The 23,773-nt window shown below is 39.6% G+C and overlaps 1 protein-coding gene across 1 annotated transcript in view; it reads left to right on the forward strand.

Annotated features, from left to right (window-relative positions):
- fibcd1b (fibrinogen C domain containing 1b) overlaps positions 1-23,773 on the forward strand; it is a 111,854-nt gene that overhangs the window by 65,728 nt on the left and 22,353 nt on the right. The window contains 1 exon segment of the mRNA XM_022192485.2: positions 11,275-11,371. Within this exon segment, the coding sequence (XP_022048177.2) occupies positions 11,275-11,371 (97 nt within the window).

Here is a 23,773-nt window from a genome sequence, read left to right on the forward strand (position 1 = left end):
ATTTGTCAGCTGGGGTGTTAAGCTGCATTCCTGTGGAAACTGTGTCTGTGCGGTGGGGGAGATGACATAGCAGCCAGGGCTCAGTGAAACACTAACATCCGAGCCACAGTAAACAGTGCATGTATGCACATTTGTAGACGGATAAACTTTGAACTCCCCAACTTTGAAGGTGAGGCTGAAAAGCCGTTGTTTTTTTCTCCCCCTCCTTTTAAAATCCTTGTCGCCACCGTGCTGACCACTGTTTGGAGAGAGTTCATTATGAATAATAATGTAAGAGTCAGTGCAGGAAGCAGTCTGCATTCACAAGTTGACTCTGAAGTCATGACAGAAGAGAGGGAGATGCAATATGAATGCTAATAACACATTTATTTTAACAAAAAGCATAATGTTAAAGGTGCTCCATGAGACATTCAGAAGCACCGAATGCCACACTGGAGCACCAGTACCTCGGACTAAAACAACTGCCACAGTGCCCGTTACTTTCCAGTTTAAAGCTTGTGCACTTGCGAACCGAAAAATGAAAATCCAGCCACAGGCATTAGTCCAAGCAAGCAATGTATTATACATCGAGTGGTTGTACAGAGTTGTTGTTGTTGTTGTCACCTCGAGTAATGTTATATTCCTTGACCTGTCTCTCTTCTGCTCCAGTCCATGTGTGTCTGTTTCACAGTTACACACTGATACACAACAAAGGACACACAATCACACACTGAGTAAAGCAGTAAAACAGTACTTTCACGCTTGGCTGATATAAAAAAAAATACAGTAAATACTCATAAACTAGGTAAATCGCATAAATAATATACTATGCTTTTAAATTGTTGTTTAAGTGCTCAACACTCCATAATGCTATCTAATTTTAATAATTACAGAAATGGCCAAGGCCAGCAGTTTCAACGGGAGGGGCTAATGTGCATGTGTGGCTTCCAAAACATAAAACAGTAATGACCAGTGAGAGTAGGATGTTGAATAGCATAAATCAAATACAAGTACATAGAATAGAAGAGCTTGACTTGGCCCGAGGAAGGCCAGGGATTTCTAGCACAGGACCAAGGCCTCTCCAGCCACCATGACTGTTTCCACCTACACTTACTGCATTAACGAACGAAATAATGCACACAGTAAACAACCAATACGACCATCACGACCGCTTATCTGCCTCTTGGCTGCATGTCTCAGCTTGGTCTTCACTTTCATGTGTCAGAAGTCAACAGAAAGTGAATAATTTTATGATACTAACTTCTGCATTTCTACCCAAATATGTATACAGCTGCACATACAGTACAGACAATGAATCCCCCTCACACACGTACAGAATTAATTGTCTTTGCGAAACATTTTAAACATTCATTGAAATTTTCAGAACATATGCAGTAATTTAGCTTTGGTTGGATGAAAATCTTTGTCCTTCATCCAACCAAAAAGCTGTCCCACCATCACACAAAAAGATATGAATTTTTAATATAAAGTAAATACATAAGTAAAATGCATAAAAATATAATAATAATAATAATAATAATAATAATAATAATATAATGCATATAATGCATATAAAATATATGTCAATACAATATTTTAATGACATCTATTAAAAAAGTACTGGTTCGGTAATTTTCATAGATTGATTATAGATAGTAAAAGAACAGGTGTCTTGTTACAGAAGTTGCCTCCTCCCAAAAAATGTTTAATAATACCTTAATAATTTTTACTTGAGAATTTAAAATATGTATCTAATAATACATTTTTAAAAAATATTTTTTAAATTCTGATTAATGATTAGGATACATTTGTGAAGTTTTATGCCAAATAGAACTTTTTTTTCAACCATTTAAATGTTATGGTTATACACAATTGCAGGTTTTTAATGCCATTTTGCGTTTGACACGTGGAGCCTGTTTTAGTGTTGTTGCTTTTTGGGAGCTTTTTGAGAGAAAGGTGGGGGGTATTTAAAGGGGAACTTTGTTTTTTTTCAACCTGGGGTCTGTTTTCATATGTCATTTCATACATGTGAGTGATGGAGAAATGAATTTTCGACATAGCTCCAGTATTTAGCCAGGCAGGCAGCTTAGCAGCTCAGCTAGCAGCTCAGCTAGCGAAAAGTATGGGGCAACTTGCCCCCCCCCCTCCCCACGTCAAAGTCCGCCCTAACTTGCTTTTTTCCCCACACTGACCGGCTCGGATAGTCTCAACGACTGTCCCACAACATACTAGAGATGAGAAGTGAACGAAAACCTCCACATTACCTGGTGATCGCTCTTTGTTGTGGTCTGTATCCAAATCTCAGGACGCTAGAAAGCAAATCTCTTTTCGAAATCGCGCGATAGCTCACGCCAAAACCGGTGTTGGCGTGAGCTCTCACGCGATTTCGCGAGCTATTGCGCGATTTCGGAACAAGATTTGCTTTCTAGCGTCCTGAGATTTGGATACAGACCACAACAAAGAGCATCAGTGTGGGGAAAAAAGCACGTTAGGGTGGACTGTGACGCGGGGGGGGGGGCAAGTTGACCCATACTTTTCGCTAGCTGAGCTGCTAGCTGAGATGCTAAGCTGCCTGCCTGGCTAAATACTGGAGCTATGTCGAAAATTCATTTCTCCATCACTCACATGTATGAAATGACATATGAAAACAGACCCCAGGTTGAAAAAAATCAAAGTTCCCCTTTAAGAAAGAAATACAGAAGAATCTACTAATACCAAACAGCAAGAACTCTGCTAAATCGCAGGTTCTCAGCAAAAACACGAGCGCACGTGTTAGGTTCTACACTGACACGCTGATACTTCCCCACCCACAGCACAGCCACCCACTCCAAATTAGCAGGGTTCCCTCCACCTCCCAGTGCTGACCGCTGCTTTCCTCTCTTGAAACACGTAAAAGAAAATGATTGGTGTCTCTGTAATCTTCCATGTCTCTGGGGAACACACACACACACACACACAGATTCTGACCTTCAGGGTCAACGTGCAATTAAACCTCAGAGGGGCTCTGCAGTCTTACATGGATGCTCGACCGCCAAGGAGGCATGGCCAGCAAGACAAGAGTGTTAACCCTAATATGAACTGAACTGCTTGTTGGGTAACCTGCTGCTGTAGAGAGACGCTTCATGTGACCACCGGCCAGCTCCTCGCTGCAACGGTGATCCGCAGTAGCAGGTAGTTACTGCTGGTACACAGGTGTCTGAAGTTTTCTGTCAAAACACAGCCCCGAAATTACAATACGAAAGGGTAGCTGAGACAGAAAATCCAGCTTCAAATATCTCTGGTGACCTTTACCACATGAGTTAACAAAATAAAGACTGCCTTTGTTTTACATGAGTGCCTTGTAAAGTTTTTCATGAAAAGATGAGGTCTGTCTGCGTCGGCGGAACATTGATAATACAAGAGCGTGCTGCTCATTCTGTCCTTTCCATCTTCTATCAGACATCTTTGTCATATGTCAGGTGGTTCTGCAGTATGCATGCAGTCAGGCAGGCGATGACTTTTTCAGAGCTATGATAATGGGAGCAATTCATTGTTCTGAAAGGCCACAAATGATTTAAATGACAAATAACGGCTTGAGATGTCATTATCTATAATCTTTTCGAAAAGACTGACTCGACTCTGACACATCTCATTGACTTTCATGCAGTGTAAACTTAAAAGAAGAGTTTGTGTGGGGGTTGAGGGAGCACTATTCGACATGTTTTTGCCTCCTAAACTTGTGTTAATATACCTGATGCCAGGGCAGAGAGAAAAACAATTAGAGGTGGATTAAAAAGAGAAAACCTTCACCTCGTTTCCATCCGAGCATTATCAATTTGTACTCTCTTGTATTTCTGTTCATTTGACCGGAGGGAAAAGAGAAAGATACAAGGAAGAAGAGGGGGAATAAGATAAGGCGGCTGGAAGGTCATTATTTCAAGGAGAAATAGTGGCATCGGGGTCATTTGTTTAAGCTGAAGTTGTTTTCTTAATTATGCTGTCAAAATTGCTCCAGTGACTTCACGAGAAAGTTGTTGCTTTGCACTGATCTCTCGTGTAAATCACACTAGTTAGTCCAGGTAATCAATAGGAAAGGCCAGCTCTGCCCTGCTCCCTCACAGACTTAGAGTGCCCTGCTGGCATATCAGTGACATGGTAATGGCGGATCGTTTTCAATGTCAAATCCCACAGCTTTTGTTAGTTTAATCAGAGCACCACTGAATTTCTTGCAGTAGTAACTTTATTAACAGGTTACTGAGCCCAGGAAGTTGTAGATAATAGTGGTAAATATGCCACATTTTGTCATAGAATAAGGTATTTGCTCGTGTCTCAAATGTAGGACAGGCGTGTAAAACAATCCCAGCATCAGTGAATTCGCCTGAAAACAACAGATGATGTTTCTCTACCAGTCAAGAGAAACTCCACCAAACACTAAAATGATATCTTTCTGATGTTGTCACAACTGAACTGGGATGCTGTAGATGAGTTAGTGTGCTCGAGTGGAGTACGATGGTTGAGAGATGTTTTTGTTGTTTTATTATTTATATGTGTGGTCACTAAGCCGTAGATTCAAGTGACTGTAAATCACAATGCTTATAGGTCTGAAATCCCTGAGATTACAAGTCATTTAGACCATTCAGCTATAATGCCCTATGCTGTATATACTCATGTTAAATTTAGTAAGAAAAAACACATGGTAACGTAACATCTCTGTCATTAACTCCATTCCTACACACGAGTTTACAATACCAGAACTGAATTACTGCGTCAGTGTCATCATTCCATCTGTGCTTTCAGCTGTCGGACACGCTTGGAATGTGAAAATGAGCTACGTTCTGACCCTGAGTATGAATGATTGATAACATTATTTACAGTCCAGACAGTATTTGGACAGCTATACATTTCTTTTTCGTTTTTTTTTTTTTTTAATGCTCTTCAGGCTCGTGCTTCAGCACATTCAATCTGACATGAAAGAAAGACGTGACATTGAAGTGCCAGGTTTCAGCTTTGATTTGCGTTGGCTTTCATCAATATTTAAAGAACTGCGTGGACACATGTGCCACTTGGATGCTGAGTGCTTCTTCGACAGCTCTGTCATTTTGACTTAGCTAAAGCACAAAAGAACTCACACATGGCTCATATTGATTGAGAGTTAATAGCCGCCATCCAGATTGAGGTGGAGTTGTCTGTAAATAGAGAAAAAAGCAGAGACCCGGCGAGTGAAGGGGAATTTAATGCAGCTTAATAAAGAAAAAAAAAATCTATAAAAGGTATATACGAGGCAGCTGGTTTGCCAAAATCAACAATTATATTTAAAAACAACAAGTTATTGCAGGGAAACTAGAAAATAGCACACCACCTCAAGCACAAAGTCCCCTCTATGACTTCACAGCAAGTCAAAATTGACCTCAAGGCATACATGTTCCTTTTGTCAATGATCAAGAGAAGACATGAAACATCAGAGGAGTCACCCGAAGTACAAACCCCTGGTAAGCTTCAGAAGCAGAAAGGCCAGGCTGCAGTTAGCGAAAACATATGAAAAAAGCAAAACATGTCAGGATGAGACAAAGATCCACCTCTATCAAATGGAGGGGGGTAAAATGGAGCAGCTTCTGACCTACAGTGCAACACCTCATCTGTCTAATATGTCGGGTGGCAACTTTTCATTTACCAGGAAAACAATTCGAAACATACAACCGAAGCAAAAGCTGAAGGTGGAAGAGAGCATCGCCGTACAAAGTTAAAGACTCACACGGGACTCGTGTTAATAGATTCACATATTCAGATTTAATACAAGGTTGTTAAATTCTGATGTTAGGTTTTCATGTCACTGTCAGAAACCCAGGAAGAAAAATAATCACCGTCATCATTACAGACAACTGGAACGCTAATCTGATGGTTTAATGCACGACAACTAGAGCAAAGTCTGCGAGAGTCTTAAACAACAGCTGATTTTTTTTCTCTGCACACAGTTGACAGCTTCATACAGAGCTCTGCAGTGACCTTTCTACAGTCCTTATTAGAATATGAAAATAGAATAACAACAAAGGGACGCATGTAAGGGATGCTGGGAAGCAAAAGAAAACAGTAGTCGTTTGTTTTGTTTGCATTTCAAAAGACAGCTGAAAGAGATTAAAAGATATGTCGGGTGATATTCTCTCCCTTTTTCAGATTGCTAGTAAATCCCGTGAAAGGAGAAGAAAACTGTGAATTGATTGAACTACCACGAGTTGTTTGTTTAGCCAGTAAATGATATAGTGTTTTCCTCGCTGCTGCCGTAGAGATTCATTGTTGCTCAGAAACATTTCAAGAAGCTATAATACCAAACATACAATTTCCTCTCATTCAGGCAACACCTGCTAATAGCTGGAGTGCCCTGCTGTTATGGGAAATTAGGTAGCCCTGTTGATAAAATTTAACACAATTTCACTTAAAATGTCTAAAATTATACAGTAGTTTTCTGTATTTTTTTTATTATTTTATTGTTAATTATAGGCAGAATCTGTTATTTTAAGAACTATGCAAATAATTCTTAATTATACATATTCCTCATTTCTTTTCTGTAGAAATGAGGAATATGTATTTTATTATATCTGTTACATATATTCTGCTTTCTTAAATTTCTCATTGATTGTAATAGAATTGCAAAATCTTTCTGGAGTAAATATGCAACTCTTTACATTAGGGTTTATGCCCATAGTTTATTGTTTATTGTGTTTATTGTGTATTGGATCCCCATTAGTCGTCACCGTGGTGACGACTATTCTTCCTGGGGTCCCTAAAAAAAAAAAAGAAAAAGAAAAGACAATTCCCAAAAATAGAAATCACGAAAAATACAACATAAAATATAAAACAAGCAATTAAATTATTCTCATAAACTAACTCAAATCATAAAATAAAAATAGATATAAGCATACATCATAAGGTGTGCATGCACACACCCTCTCACACACATCAAATTCTTAAAGGATCATATAGTATGCATACACAGTACAAGTATAAATACATAGTACAAACACCTACATGCACATACACATACGTACACACAGATGTGCCTACGCATACACAGAGACATTCAGAGATCAGCTCATTCAGAGCTGTCTCTATACAGTTTAAACTAAAAATACAAAAATAAGACACTCTGCAGCTTTACAAACATCAGTCAACTAAATTTAACCTAATTTCTTTACTCAAAACCACTTTTTTCAATTCCCTTCTAAATCCTGATTTTTTACACTTAAGTATGAGGCAGTAAGGAAGTCCATTCCAATATGCAATAGCTCTGTACAATACAGTTCTTTTCAGTGCATTTGTCCTAGGTCTAGGTAGTCTGAAACGACAGCTTAAGGCCTGTCTGGTTTCATAATCATGTGTGATCTTGATAGGTACTAATCTAGAAAATAAGCTACTGGGTTTACATGAAGTACAGATATTATTCAAATACAAAATAAGGCTACACGCCAATCTCTCCTCTACTTTCATCCAGGAGAGTTTATCATGCATATCAGTTACATGATTCCTAATAGAACAGTGAAGTGCCAATCGTGCAGCTCTATTCTGAACGAGCTGGAGTTTAGCAAGTTCTTTTTTTGAGGTGCCAGACCATATTACAGGGCAGTAGTCAAGGTGGGATAAGACTAATGATTGAATAACAAGCTTGATTGTTGTGTCAGTTAAAAAACAAACACATTTTCTTATGTTTGAAATACTTTTACTCATTTTACTGACTATATTGTTTATGTGAGTAGACCAAGATAATGTTTCATCTATAGTAATACCCAGCAGTTTGGCTTCTCTAACTTGCTCAATAGCTGCACCATGTAATGAAAGGACCAACTCTTGATTAGATCTAAGTGAGTAGTTAGACCCAAGTACCATACATTTTGTTTTAAAAATATTCAACTTTAACTTGTTTGCTGTAACCCAGTCAGCTAACAGTGTTAGCTCATTTTGAAGTGTCTTATTAACTTGTTCAGTACTGTTTGCAGATGTAAAGATGGTTGTATCATCCGCATACATTACTATACCCGCATTTCTTAACACATATGGCATATCATTTACAAAAATAGAATAAAGGAGAGGTCCAAGGCAGCTCCCCTGGGGAATACCACACTGAAGTGTCTCTATATCTGAAAAAGCACCATTAAACTTAACACATTGTTTCCTGTCAGTCATATAACTTCTCATAAAATCAATCGCAGAGTTATTAAAACCATAGGCTGAAAGCTTCAAAAGTAACAATTCATGGTCAATCAGATCAAAGGCTGCACTGAAGTCCAGAAATACAACACCTACCACTGACTTCTGTCTATCTGTGTAAGCAGGGCATCAGTGAGACATGTAAGAGCAGTGCTAGTGGAGTAGCCTCCCCTATATGCATGTTGAACATCAGAGTTCATATTATTTGTTTCAAAATAATGCTGAATTTGCTTAAACATGATTCTCTCCAACAGTTTGCTTAGTACAGGTAACACGCTTATTGGCCTGCTGTTATTCCCTGTGAGTGGCTCTCTGCAGTTTTTTGGTAGAGGAATGACTTTTGCAATCTTCCACAGATTTGGATAAATGGATTCTTTAAGACATAAATTGAAAATATGACATAGTGGTTTTGCTATTACTTTTGCTGCAAGCTTTAAAAGTTTGCCATCTAAATTATCCAAACTGCAAGGTTTGTCACACTTAATTGTGAGAAGAAGTTTTTCCACATCTACCTCCCTAAGAATTTTAAATTCAAAACAACAATCTTTATTGACCATAATGTGATTTATTATATTATCTATAGATGACCTGTAACATCCTGGCAACAGTTGATCCCTAATTGAATTAACTTTTTGTATGAAATATTTATTAAAATAATTAGCTATATCATAGGGTCTAGTAATTAATATCCCATTGTTTTCTATAAAATAAGGCGTTTTACCATTTTTACCTCTGCCCATAACTTCATTAATTGTTCTCCATAATCTTTTACTGTCACCATTACACTCATTGAATTTAGATTATAATATTGTTTTTTCTTCTTTCTATTTAATTTAGTTACCTTATTTCTTAGCCAGCAATAAGCTTTCCAATCTACTAAACAACCAGAGTTAATTGCATGCTTTTTCAGTTGATCCCTTCTTTTCATGCAATTTCTTAATTCCTCATCCAGCCATGATGCTTTTTTCGATCTTACAGAGAGCCTCTTAATTGGAGCATGTTGGTCACATACTGTAGAAAACAACGTCATAAAGGACTCCAACGCAGTTTCTGCATGCACCCTCTCAAGTATATCATCCCATTTTATATTTTCCACACTAGAAACAAAGTCACTTTCAGAAAAAGTTCTGTAAATTCTCTTGTAAATGACCTTAAGCCCTGCTTTGGGAGCCTTTGTTTTTACAGCTAAGGCAATAATATTGTGGTCACTGAAACCCATAGTATCAATTTAAAGCTATTAGTTTAAAATATTTATGTGTACTTTACATTAAAACTGTATAATTCTGGATAAAAATTAGGACTGCTTTCTTTATTTCATCCATTATAATGCATTGACTTTTAATGCCAATGCAATAATATTTTTATTGTTGCAAAAGCTATGCTATGCTTATATTGTCACCGCATTTTGCCCCTTTGATTTTTACTTAAGGTGTCCACTTATTGAAATAAATCCCTCATTTTTCTAAACTCTGATGTCAGTTTTCACTTTATGCCGCATCCCTCGAGCCGGGTCGTCGCACAGAGAAAAGCAATTTGAATTTTGAAGTTCTTCCAATGAGAGATCTCCAGAATCCTTTGTGAATAAATGGTCGATATTGTGTTTTGGAACCAGTGATGGTGTGAATTTTATTCGTCCTCCAAAATAAGGCTGGTATTTAATAATCTTCAGCATGTGTTCACACTTTATTGAGGGTGCTTGATTGTAGTAATTTAGGCCAGAGCTGTCAAAGAAAAATGTTTCGCTGCAGAACTTTTAGATCTCTCAGTTTATTGAAGGTGTTTAACCATAATAATTTATGTACAATATGTAAAGTAACAGTGTCTCTCTGCAAAACGTATAATCAAAAAGCTAATGTTCATACCATTTGTTTGAATTAGGATATTTACTTTAGTTTTCCAGTTTGTTGCCTATCACTTAATATTCTTTTACCATTTTTTTACAGTGTAATAAACCTAAACTGTAAAACATTTGTAAAGATTTCCTTTACATCCTTATATATTTATGCTAACTGATAGCACACATACAGATCTGTGTATTTATGTCAGCTGATGAATAAATACATACAAACAATGTAAATGCTCTCAGTACAACTGTGCAACAATTGACAGTCTAAAAAATATGAGTTTGAAGAAGATCGTCTCTGGAAAATGAGATGAAATCAATCTTCAGAATCACATTTGCTTGAGGATGAGGAGAAAAACCCCAACTTTCTCTAGATGATGCTAATAAGTGATGACGATACAGTAATGATGATTAAGATGATCATGATAAAGACAATTATGAGCATGAAGATGATTATGATGAAAAATTCGCCAATGCTCTGCAGGATTTGTGTTTTTTTCTTTTTCTTTTTTTTGTCTGCGAGGATGTTAAAAGCAAATATGGCTGTTGGTGCCATCTGGTACCTTGTGGTGTGTTAGGGGATTAGTCACGCTGAATATAAACTGTCTTTGGAATTTCCTTTGTCATTTCAACATTAACTCTGCCTTCCAACAGTGTGTCCTAGGCTATTTTCCATCTGCATGCATTTCCTCTTTAGGAACACATTTCCAATTTCCCTTCATCCTGATGGCTGGCATGTCAGCACTTTTAATGGATAGTGTGTCTCATTGGGTGATACAGATACGGCACCCTCACACATGCACCGGCTAAGCTAAACCGCTAAGTGCCTTGCTGTTTGCGAATATTCCCCTTGTTTCTCATCCTCAAAGGGTCACTGAAGAAAGCCGGCTTCGTCGAGTTTCATGATACGCAGCACGGAGAAGTTTCATCTCTCTCCGTGTGCGCGTGTGTATTTAGGATTATTGTTTTATGAATGCCATCTTTTTTCTGGAATTTCAATTAAGTATGCAGATTCCATGGCAATTTGATTCAAAGTCAGTCCAGATTTAATGGATTCCTTTTATTAGCTCCCGACAAATTGCCTTTTTAGTGGGGGAGAGCGTTTGCATTATTCATTTGTGAAAGAGCGAGCGTTTATGAGTTCATTTAGTTTAGTTGGAGATGAGCTCAGCGACCAACAGTGGGATTTAGTGACTCATCACAGAGGATGATGAAACACACTGTGCGCGATGAATCTTATCTGACCCTCCTGATCTCTCGTTTTGGCTGCGTAGGTGATTCAACGCAGGGAGGACGGCACGGTCAACTTCTTCAGAGGATGGGAGTCCTATCGTGAGGGATTTGGAAAGATCACCGGTGAACACTGGCTCGGTAAGTGACTCGTGTGCGATTGGTAATGTCTGAGTCATGCACATGTGTATCGATGCTTGCAAATCCAAGCTCGGAGAGTAGATTTCACACAGTGTGGCAGTTTTAGTCCAAAAGCTGTATATCTTGTGATGAGAGTTTATAAAACCGCCTTATCAACAGCATAATGACAGTCGGTATGGCGTGAAACTCAAAAGCTGAAAGAAGAAAGAAACTCACCGACAGCGAGTGAAATACCTCGTCGTGGCGCGTGATGGAGCAAGATAAAGAGACTCCCAAAAAGAGGCAGACAGCGAGATTAGATGCTTTTGACCCTTCGTGTCATCAGGAATTCAGAAATAGCTGTTTTGCTGTGACAGTGGAAGCCGCTGCAGTAACAGGGACGACAAATGATGCAGCAGTTTCAATTAAAGATGTCCATAAGTGCGCTTTATTAGAGCTGTCTTTTCAGCACCACACATTCCCCAACACGAGCCAAAAGACGAGCAATGCAATTACAATATTTTTAACTTTCACATGACAAACACAGAAGAGTGTAATTCCATTTTTTTCCCCAACCATACAAGACTTTTCAATGGTCGCAGTCTGCTTAAAAATGAGTCTTTTTCAGAGAGTGCTCGTCCAAATCCTTGTATTTCTTGCTGGCAGCATGACACATTAGTCCATGCCTCCCCTCAAATTTGACAGGCAAAGAAAGCCAACAAAAGAATGAATTCAGCTGTGAAATTATCAACTTTCCCAAAGCCAAAAATTCTTCGTCTTCACACCACTTCTCATTAAGTGCACTAAAATATTTCTTCTTGGAGTATTCGCGTCCATCATTGGTTATTCTCGTGGCTCAGAATTAGCTGCTTACTCTGGGGCGGAATGCTCCAGTTAACAGTGTTTTGGTTTAACATATTCAAAGCAATTAATTGAATTCATATGACATGCTGGAGTCTGTTGTGTCTGTACTCCTACATGTGAAAAAAAAAAAAAATTCTTACGGTTAAAATGTATAGAAGGCATATACAGCTTCATATAAAATATTCTACTTTATCCTGACTTGTTCTCGTAGCAGCAGAATTAGAGTCTGCATGCAACTTTCTCACATCCAATAAGAAGTGACAACTTAAAAAAAAGCACATCCGAGGGTGAATTCATGATAGCCGACTTAACTAGACACCATTCCAGCTGAGGAGGTAGACTCCGTAACGACATCTAATCACTGTTTTCACAGACATAATCAACGGCGCTATGGGATCTCAGTAATTGCTAATCTCAACTATTATCGCTGTATACCCAAACATCTCCAGTAACATGCATCACCGCTATATTGTTCCCTTCTTTGTTTAACGTGTAGCTCACTGCAGTACACAAACTGTCGACTTAAAACTAGTAAGAATCTCAAAAGGCAGATTTTCACAGGCAAGAGTTTATTCGTAGCGACTGTTCCATGTCTACTTCTTCTGGTCCCGATCACAGGATCTTCAGGGCGACTCCCACTCACCAGATGCAATACATACTGTGACTGCAGTGTAATCCATGTCTAATTGAAACAGTGAAATGGTGATGGTGACGGTGATGTGCCTGGAACTGGTGAGATGTCAACCAGCGATGACTCACAGCCTCAAAAAAAGTTTCTGGAAAAACAACTTTGCTCCTGACCTTTATTAACTAGAAAGTTCAACCAATCAGCATTCATGAGAAAAGTATTCACTGTTTCGTGTTTGGATGAGCTGATAGCCAAATATGGTTTGACACAAAACAAAAACACCAGTTCCAAAAAAGAAATTATGTTTTCTGAGGAAATTTGGATTGGGCAGCCCAGTGTTAATACGTTCTCTCCATGATAAGTCTGTGTGTAGCTTTAAACCCTCTGATAACACTTCACTTGAGTTCAGACTGGGAGAGTAAGTGGAGCTTGAAGAAAGTCTATTTCTGTAAAAACACACACTCTTGGTCACGCTCAAGGTCGTAGTACGTGCCGTACAACAGCTGAGATATTCTCTTATCACAACTCCAGATTTGAAGTTCACACACACGATCAGGACTGTTTAGGAACAACAGTGTGAACATTAATAAGAACATGAATAACTATCTGTGGGCAGCTGAGCTTGTAGGCATGCTATACTTTGTAGATTAATTGTCACACATGGGAGATGATTTGTTTAACTCCGTGTCTCTGCTTATCGCTTTTATTACAATCCAACCGAGAAAATGTTTTATTAAGGACAAATTATTCTAATCCAACACAATTGAGTAAGCTTGAAACTGAATTCAAAACTCATTTTGTTTGGACGCCAAATTGTGAAAACACTTATCCACTACTAACCCTCTGAACCAAAAGCAGTTTCTGCTCCTGTCATATTTTTTGGTCCTTGTAGGTTCATTTTTAACTCTAATATAAAGGCCTGCACTTCTATCGAACGTAGGCGTAAAGAGAACTCAAAAATGTTGGTTTTTTTTGTGCAGCTTAACAAATTTGTAACAACAAAAATCACCAAAAAATATTCTTGTTTTTTGTTTATTTCTGTTAGAAAAAATGTAAAATCCTGGATTGAATATGTCCAACATTGCTCACAAGTATCGCTAGTACATGAGATATGCGGAATAAAAAAAGTGATTTTGATGAAACATAATGATTATTAGCTTTGATTTGCTTAAGTTGAAGACAGAATGGCGCATCATATGCTTAGTTAAAGGGCTGTCTGAGTGCTGAAAACCTAGCATTTCTTTGTGTTTTTACAGTTTCTGGCTCTGATAAATACTGTAATTTTGGTGATTTTTGTGAATGATAACATGCTTTTTTTAAACCCGCTGGCGGATTTTGTGGTTTTGGAACATCCCAGTGCTAAGCTTATGGTTCATCAAGGATGCATTTACTAAGAATCACAAAATAGTCATTTTAAGTAGTTCTTAGCAGTGGATGAGTTGTAATTAGAAGAAAGACAAACACAGCAAGTATGACTAGCTGCAGCTTGTTATTCAAGGACAGGATGCACGCCTTCACCTGCTCACCAGTGTTACTAACTTTATACGCTCTTTATTGTTGCTGTGGTAGGAAAAAAATATGGTTATTGCTTGGTTTCTGTATTAAAACCCTCAGTTTGCAGGATACAGCAGTTGCATCTATTGTGGTTCTGACCAGGTACCTGCTGAATGAGGATCAGCCCAAACTTGCTGAACCTCCCAGAAAACAGGAACCAGATCAGCCCGTATTAAAATCTGGAGGACTGTAACTGTATGATACTGAAGATTCTACACATGCCATGTCTGCACAGTACAATCTGCACCACCTACAGGAAGGAAAAGTAATGCTTGCAATATTTTAGGATGATATACTGTCGGATTTCAAATGTGTAGAAGTTCAGAAATGACCACCTGCAGCCAGGAATCGATGCTGCAGTTTAATAATATCTGCAGGCAGGGAATGGTGGTGATGGACTTTTTTTTTTAAATTTTCATTCACCATTCATTTTATGTTTGTCGTTTCGCTTTTACAAGTATTTTACACCTGAAGCTCATGTTTATTAAAATATAATACCAATTAGACAGAATTTTCTGTAATAGTAGATGCAGGCAAATTTAAATAACCTTTTTTTTTTTTTTAAAGTTGCCTTTATTCTACAAATAAATGCTTCACTTATTTCCATTACACATATAATCCGGGCACAACATTATCCATCCATCAGTCATCAGCCTCAGTAATTAATAATTCACAGTATGTAAGTAAGCTGGACTGCAGATCCAGAACACGATACGGGTCTGCATGGTTGTAGGCGCCGGACCACCTCCACACTGTGTCCTTGCTAGCTGTAGGAATGCATGTTTGTGGCGTTTGTGGAGTTTATGTGAATTAATGGAGATCTAGGTCTCTTTGCTGACCTGAGGCCATTACAGAGTGCAGCCCATAATAAAAAACGTGGTTAGAGTGCCAGTTAGATGTCCCTATGGTGCGCCGCAGCAACATGGGGGGAATATGGAAAGCTCAGGATTTAGCAGCCTGAATTTAAATGAGCTAGCAGGCTACTTTGAACCTTTCAGAGTACCTTTGCTCATTCAGGTTGTGCTGTTGTCTCGTCACCCCCATCATCGATTACCCTCAGGGCAAAAATGAAAAATGGATTCATGCTCGCCTGTAGCCTAGAAAGAAATTCATTGCAGCCACTTCCTCCAGACCAATATTGCTCTCTGCTACCACCCACCACCTCTGAAGTTCTGCACACTTTTCATTATTTTCATATGTTGCTAATTCAGATTCCTGTAATAAGTATTGGACTTGTCATGGTATGATGGCAGTGGGAATAATAGTCATGCTGGGAAAAACAATCATAGTGAGAGTCGGAGAGAAAGTAAAAAGTTAACAAATCCTGCATTCGGTGGTTCACTCTGACAGTGGCCTCCTGCACTGCGTTAAACAGTTCCTCAGAGATACGTCTGCAGTATGACACAGTCAAAGCTGTGAGCACATTTGGCACTCTGTGCATTAAGCAAATCATCCAAATTCAATTTAGCACCAGAGAAGGTTCCGGGAAAATCAATTAGGAGATCTTTTCATTGTTGCAGCTTAGGTGTCAATTAGTTGAAGTGCCTATAGATTTTAATTAGTCACAATTCTATTAGGAAGAATTGCAATAATCTTTCTCACTTGGGATTCGCTCTGTTTCCATTTGTGATAAAACTGTCACTCTCCTGTAGGGAATCATTACAATCTGAGTCACTGTTTAATGATTAATGTATTGTGTTGTCATTATATTATTTATCTTATAATTGGTAAGTTGCTCACTGTGACATACAACATTAATCCCTGATTTGGGTTTCATTCTTTCTTTTCCTCTTTCAGCTGACATCATATGTCTGCAGTTATTTGGTACAATTTATGTCAGACAAGGAGATAGCAAATAGAGTTTGTGCCCTGTGGCGCCACAGAAAAATATACTTTCTGCACACTGTGTGTGACTGTAAAAACTAACATATTGCTGAATAATCGCTCCCAAAGGAGTAAGTATAAAAAGCATAAAACTGGGTCAAGGCAATTCCATTGTCATCATCAAATCTATTAGACACCTGGTCGCCGGGGCTGATGTAGACTTGTCTACCTGTAATATAGGTCTTGAAACAGTTTAATGCGGTCCCAAAGAGACTAACCTAGTTTTCCAGATGGCCTATTACAATAACAGAACTCGGTCTGCGGCGTTGAAAGCTGCACTTAAATCCACCAGAAGTTAAAAAAAAAAGACAGAATAAATTGTCTGCTGTCACATTCATGTCTTCTCTGCCGACTTCATGACTATGAACTGCGTCTGTAATTTATTGTTGTGTACAAACACAGCATTATAAACAAAAATCCAATGGTGTCACTTTAGCTGGCGTGCATTGTAGAATTATGGGATATCACTCTAAAGCTGACACAACCAATTTTCTGTGACATTTTGTCCTTTCTTTTGGTGAAACCTATCATCAAGGGAGCAGCGTTCAGGATAAATGTTTCAAAACTGTTCTGAAGACTATTTGTCACAAAGTTTGGGTGTTAGGTTAAAAGGTCATTTTAACTCACGCTGTCAGGTGCATGCAATATGACTGTAGGAATATCTTTAGTATGTTTAAATTTAGAAAAGAAATGCTTTATAAGTGATTACATAGATAGATAGCATTACAGCATTCCAAGCAAATGATTTGAAATAGATGGTGCTAAAGAAGTATCATTCCTGCTAATTCTCCAAACATTTGTTTTGATTTACTTTTGCTATTTTAAGAAAACAGGATCACTTAACATTCCTGAGCAGAATTCAGTTCAATTGTATTAATCATTGGAGCATAAACAGCTTAATCAATAACTCTAAATGGGATTCTAGTTTTTTGGTAACTCTTAGTAAAACAAATTAATATTCTTTTCTTGTCACACAAGTTGCAGGATTAGATTTCTGTTATCTGTTTACCTATTTACAACAGAACAAAAATATTTTTTTGTTACTCTTTCATTCTGCACTGTCATCTACAGTGGTTTCTGTAATCGATAATCATTTAAATGTCTCTGCAGCTACACGAATAATCCCTGAGAAAACATCAAACTTACAATAGTAGAATAGATTTTGATTTTTTTTATCACATTTTTACATTTATTTAGAATAATTTACAACCCTGCCCTGCTCTGCTTTCTGGAACATTACATTTAAAAAAAATGTTGCTATAATTTTTAGCCTAATATTTCAAATATGCACTTAGCTTTATGGATTTTCCAGTTCAATAGACCTCTGCATGAAAACCGACTGGGAAAACATGCTGCTAAAGCTCCACCTGTGGGGTTACATGTATGAAACTCATGAATCTTGGCTCTCTGAGCAACAAAAGACGCACAGTTGCTCACTCTGTGTTGCATTTTGAGTCATATAAATGTGCCACGATGAATCCTCCGTGGACCTGCGTGATATCTGCTCGGCTTTGCGTGCTAAGAAGTGGACCGCTTATCAGAGCCGGCGAATCGGGAAAATTAGGGAAGACAGAATCTGCTTTCATATCAGCGAAAGTTGGTGTATTGATATCAAGGTGTGAAATCAAATCTGATGCCCTCACCTTCAGGCTCTTTCCATTAACGGTAAGCCATTTTATCCACCACAGGAGTTTTTCTCCTTTATTCCTGCCTGTGTTTACACGGTGCCTCAAGCCTGTGTGAGCGAGGCGCCGCATCGCTTGACTGCCCAGATAGCCAGTATGAAGCGAGAATGCCCAAACTCTCGTCTCATTATTCCAAGGGACTTTAACAGAGCAAACCTCAGTCAGGGGCTGCACAAATCCAGATAGTATATTAAGGGTCCCACTGGGAAACATGCTGTCATACAGAATTAAAGGATGCTTACTGCTCTGTCCTCCGTGCTGCTTTTGGACCCCCTCACCACACATCTTCTTATAGCTTGCAGGCCAAAAAAAAAAGAATAAGATCTGCAAAGCCTCCAGTAAACACTGCGAGGAAAATGGGCTCGATTGGGCTCCCTGACACGGCGACACTGTGAGCTGTCGGTGCAGATGGAAAACACATGTTCTTACCAAGACCCATTTAAAATGCAGCCATAAAATCAGCCAAAGCAAGGTAGCTTTATCTGGTCAAGGATGACATGCCTCAGCAGAGGACAAGAAATTGGAGCAGGTGAAAGAAGCTTCACTGAAATGCTGAAAAAAAATCAAATTAAAAACAATCTCATACTTCTCCTTGGCCCCAAGCCACTCGCTCCACAACCTACAATTCCAGCTGATTTTCCTTCACCCGTCTCTAGGAAAGCCCCAGGCCTGCAGTGACCAACTGGCTCCTGTCTTTACACAGATCTTCAGCAGATCATTGAATTTGTGTGAAAATCTGTCTTGCCTCGATATGCTCCAGGACACACACTGTACTACACAGCCTGGCATCACAGAAATAATGACTACAGGCCTGTTTCCTGCACATCTGTGGTCCAAAAAAAATGCTTGAAAAACTAGTGGTGTCCCATGTTCACATGCTCCTTGCTGGATTCTCTGCAGTTTGCCTACCAAATAATCTTTATGGACCAGCACTATTTTCAGCACCTGCATGCAAAGAAACCTGTTCTTGCACCACACTGCTCAGAACTCCCCCAACACACATGCAGTCTTCAGCTTCTACCTTTGGATTACTAGTTTCCTGTAAGACAGAAGGTAGTAGAAGTAGAACTAGTTGTGGTGTTCCCTAGCGATGCGTGTGTTCTCATCAATACACATTTCTCGAATGACTCCAACTCTGGGTATACTGGTCTTATTCTAGACCCAGCTTCCAGTACCCCAGTCTTCAACACTGTGGGAATTTTTAGGTTTAGACCAAGCTTTTTGAAGAAGCCAAGCAGACGGCGGACTTTATGTGCTGGCAGAGGAGCTTCGACTTTAATCCTACTCATGGAAACCAGATTTGGCTACAAAACAGAGCAAGTGCACACCACAACAGACAGCCTGAGCTGATGATAAGATCACCGACACCGACCTGCCAGGACCTGTGCACCCCCTGAGTCATGCAGGAAACATGGCTGCAGACCCCTGTAACCCTGGCCTTGAATTATTTAAAGACTCCCTTCTGGCTGGCGCTTCAGATTAAGGGACTGTTTATGCACTCTTACACTGCCTTTGACTTGTGGGATTTCAAACCGACATCATCCACCGCCGCAGATGCACCATCCCGCCTTTATCCTGTGAATATTCACTATTGTCATAATGCCATTTTCTAGCAAAATATCCGTCTTCGCCATCCCCGCAGGGAAGCTAAGACACATGTAGCCCTTATGGATTGTTTTAATCTAAGACAAAAATGCTAATACGGTTACTCAACTGTTTAATAAGCCAGCTGTAGAAGACGTGAGCTGAAAATAAGCTTTATTAGATTCCTTAAAAACAAACAGCCTCAGCCGGAGGCGGCGGGAATTAAAAGTGGATGAAAATGTTATGGATTATGTCCTTCTCTCCCTGACAGTTTCTGTCATTTCTTATAGCCACAGATGCAAATCAGATGCGGTAAAGTTAGACTTCAGAGCAGAAGTGACTTTTGGGTGCCATTGTTTCGCATCAGATTTGGCTAATTGCAGTCCTGGCTGAATCACTGCGGGTATCCATCTGCGCAGCTAGTTCACAAATAAGCAAAAGAGGGACTAAACTGAAACTTAACTTATGTGATTTCATATTTGGAGGCTGTCGTATGGACTTTCATCCTGCACTCATCTTGTGCTGCTGAGCGGGTAAATGGATCTGTGCTTGTTGCAGCTCTCCACTTTGAAGCAAAACAAGCAGGCAAAGAATGTTTTTCTCGTTTTTTCCCCCCACTTGTCATTACAGAGATGAACAGATAATTTAGCTGCATTATGTTTCTAAACAATATCTGCTCAATAACTGTGCAGCGTTGTTTACTCTGAGGTTGCTGTGTGCAGCCGGAAGCAGCTTCAAGCCGGGCTGCACGCAGCATTGTCACGTTATTGATTAAACATTATTATTTATTTACATCCCTTCTGCACCGTCATGCACAATAGTACTTCCAGTATATTGGGTTACCAGCTAAGACCAGAGCCATGGATTTCCAGCTGTATACAGTAGATATTTGACTTTTTTCAATCCTCTATATCGAATATTAGCAGTTTATTTCTTTTTGTTGCTGCAATCTTCACATTAGGAGTGTGTAGGCTGAGCACCATGTCCAAACATTCAAGCGTACTTGACATCTGATTCTTTTTAGTCATTAGCATATGGATTTAATAAAGAAAAAATAATAATCCAATAGGCACGGCGACTGACATTATGTCCCTATTATTAGATTTCAGCAGCAGCAAATGCCATTCACTTCCCCCTCAAGTATTTAGTGAGTCTCTTTTTACTAAGGATGCCCCGAGCATGCCACATCATCATATCTTTGTGATGGACCCCAGCAGTGCGAGTTGGGGAACAGTGTAATAAGACCCATGTGTCTTGACTGCCTTGCCTGGAAGTTGTCCTCTATGTGACGAGCGCCTTGTTGTGATCTAGCATTCCTCTGCCGACTGCCTCATTAAAGATACACTTACAGCTGCCACGGAGAAGAAATAGGAAAGCAAAGCCAGTTTTCCTCCTCTGCAATCTTTTTTTTTCTCCTGTCTGTCACTAAAATTGCACCAAATTTTTTTGGAGAAAATTGCAGCGTTACCCGCTTTACATACCGCTCACCTCCACCGAGTGAGGCGCACGCAAGTGGTATAATTGAGCTCTTAGCCTGCCCTGAGTATTATAAGCTCGTGTGATTATAGGGAGGTGAGCCACAAACAATGAGGCATTTGCATGTTTGTGTGTGTGTTTATGCAAAAAAAAAAATGAGTGTAGACTGAAACCCGGCAGGAGGGATGACTATAATTTGGAGATGGGCGTTTTACAGACTTGACTGTTTGTGTCGCTCCTAAAGCGAGTGACGGTCACTTCACATCAAAAGGTCAGCCTGAAAAAAGAGTGAGGAGGGAAAACAGTGGATTGTGGCAGAGGCAGACAAACGGTACGGGAAAAAAGCACTCAATAAAAAAACTATGAAACCACAAAGGAACTTAACTGAGTAACTATGATGGAAGAGAAAAATGCAGCGACGAATACGCCCACGCCCGTCTGCACTCACACACAAACACACATGGTAAGCCAGTAGGTATACCGCGTAATTGCCAAGCGTGCCCGTTGTCTTTTCTTTTGCAGTTTTATTCCCTTCATCTCTCACCTGTCTATCTTTATCTCTTTTCTGTGGTAGAATTCATACCCATGCTCCTCAGATCAATGTGAAATAGCACGGAGTCTGTGGCAATTAACTCCCAGCCTGTAGAACTACTCGGAGCCTGGAGAAGCAGAGGAGCCACACACAGCAGGGGCGCCCATTCATCTTCAGTCTGGCGAGAACACACTGTCCATACACGCTCAGAGCACACACGCGGTGGCACTGAAACCATGGGGCCAAAGAATTCTTAAGAGAGCATTTCCACGTGCAAAGTCGCGTCGCTGATTAACATGATAATATAGATTTGCAAACTCTGCGTAGTCACAAAAACGGTCCCAGCGTCATGGGTTTTTCACTGGATACATTTGTGAGCTTCACAGCTGTCTCTGAAATATGGTGTTTCGTTTGGCAAGTTTCAAGTGTCAAAATGAAGCCACAGTTTGCTTGTTGCAGATTACATGAAAAGAGCCCCCAGGCTGCTGAGCTACAAGAGCCACCAAAAAAATAAATAAATAAAAATCATGTAAATGCAGTGATTCCACTACCATTGTAAGAGAACTCTTTGAGCCATCAGTTTCAAGGTAGTTAGTCCTTGTTCGACTTCTATCACAGCAGATAGTACATAACCACAATCTTTCTAAAGAACTCTCAAGGGCGCACACCAAAAAAACAGAGCTCGACATTTATCGATATGCAACAAAGCGAGAACATAAAGGAACCATCCACACACAGTTTAAATTACATTGTATGTCCACATCTGTACCTTATGCAACCATGTTTCTGTCTTTTCATTCCACCTAATCTTTTTCTTTCCCACACACCCGTGCATAAACGCATCCTCACACACACTTATCCTCCACAGGCTGCTTCTATCACAATACAGCATCCTGAAGCTTGCATTTATATTCTTGTCACCCGGTATAAAATCTAAAGAGGCCTAAATCTACAAAGAACGCACAAATGAAAGAACATCACAGTTCCCGTGTGGATGACGGCTCATTTTGTCTTTCTTTGCGTGTGTGTGTGTGTGTGTGTGTGTGTGTGTGTGTGTGTGTGTGTGTGTGTGTGTGTGTCCCTGCCATTATTTTGTCCGTGGACACTTAGTTTTGTACAATTTGGGGCAAGTCAAGGAAAGTCACCATGGTTAGAAATGGAAGGGCTGAAGGGCTGGAATACGCATTTGATCATTCTCGTGGAAACTATTCATAAACCTCAAAAGCTTCTCCACTCAGTGATTACATTGCACTGTCTGTTCCTAGAGATAGAGCAATTGGGGGGGTGGGGTGGGGGGTGGGGGTGGAAGAAGTAGAAAACACAGCTAAACAAATCTTTTAGCAGAAGACGTGCCTTGACCCTATCAGTGCTTCATCTGTGAAAATCTTCCAAACACTCCAGTCATGTGTTGCCGTATCTCCTCTCAACTTTGCAGCAGCGCCGCCGACTGCAGCGAGGTCAGGGGTCGGCACCTCTCACCACTCACAGGTTAGTGGACAGAGAGGATGGATTGCTGATCAATTGTGCTCTGGAAGATTTGTCACTCCAGCCTTTAATAGAGAGGTGGTGTCGCCGGCTAATTTAAAGAGGAGACTTTTGGCTGCACATCTTCCATGTATACTGTATATATACAGTTTCTGAAAGTCTATTATATATATATTGAGACATTAAGAGAGTTAGACAGCGAGGATGGGTGGAAAAAATAAGTGAGATGATGAGCACAGAGGTAGCTGGAGAGAGAAACAGATGACTGACATTAGTGAGGATTTGTTAGCGATTAGGACGGCACGTACAGGAGAAAAGGAAGAGGATAGCAGGGGAAAAATCCAGCAAGTTGTCAAGAAGAAAGAGATTTATAAATGGGATAAAGGAGGAGCTTAGAAAAAATAAGATATGCTATTTTTCTTTATAATAAATGAATGAAACAAGGAATGAACTACTTCCAGGAATGCATGACCAGGGATGCACAGATAGTTCAGCTGGCCCCATAAACAGGGGCTGTAGTCTCAGACATAGTGGCATGGGCTCGATTCCAGCTCATGGTTCTTTGCTGCAGGTCTTCCCTCAGTTCTTCTCTCTACGTCCCTGTCTCTGTCTCGACAAAAAAAAAATAACTATAAAAAGAAAAAGAAATGCACAACCAACAAAGCTAGATTATCGCCAGTGGTGTTGCACTCTATGGTGTTTAAATGCCAAAAAAAATGAAACACATGCAC

Source organism: Acanthochromis polyacanthus, chromosome 18 (genome assembly GCF_021347895.1).
Source record: "Acanthochromis polyacanthus isolate Apoly-LR-REF ecotype Palm Island chromosome 18, KAUST_Apoly_ChrSc, whole genome shotgun sequence".
Lineage (NCBI taxonomy): Eukaryota > Metazoa > Chordata > Actinopteri > Pomacentridae > Acanthochromis > Acanthochromis polyacanthus.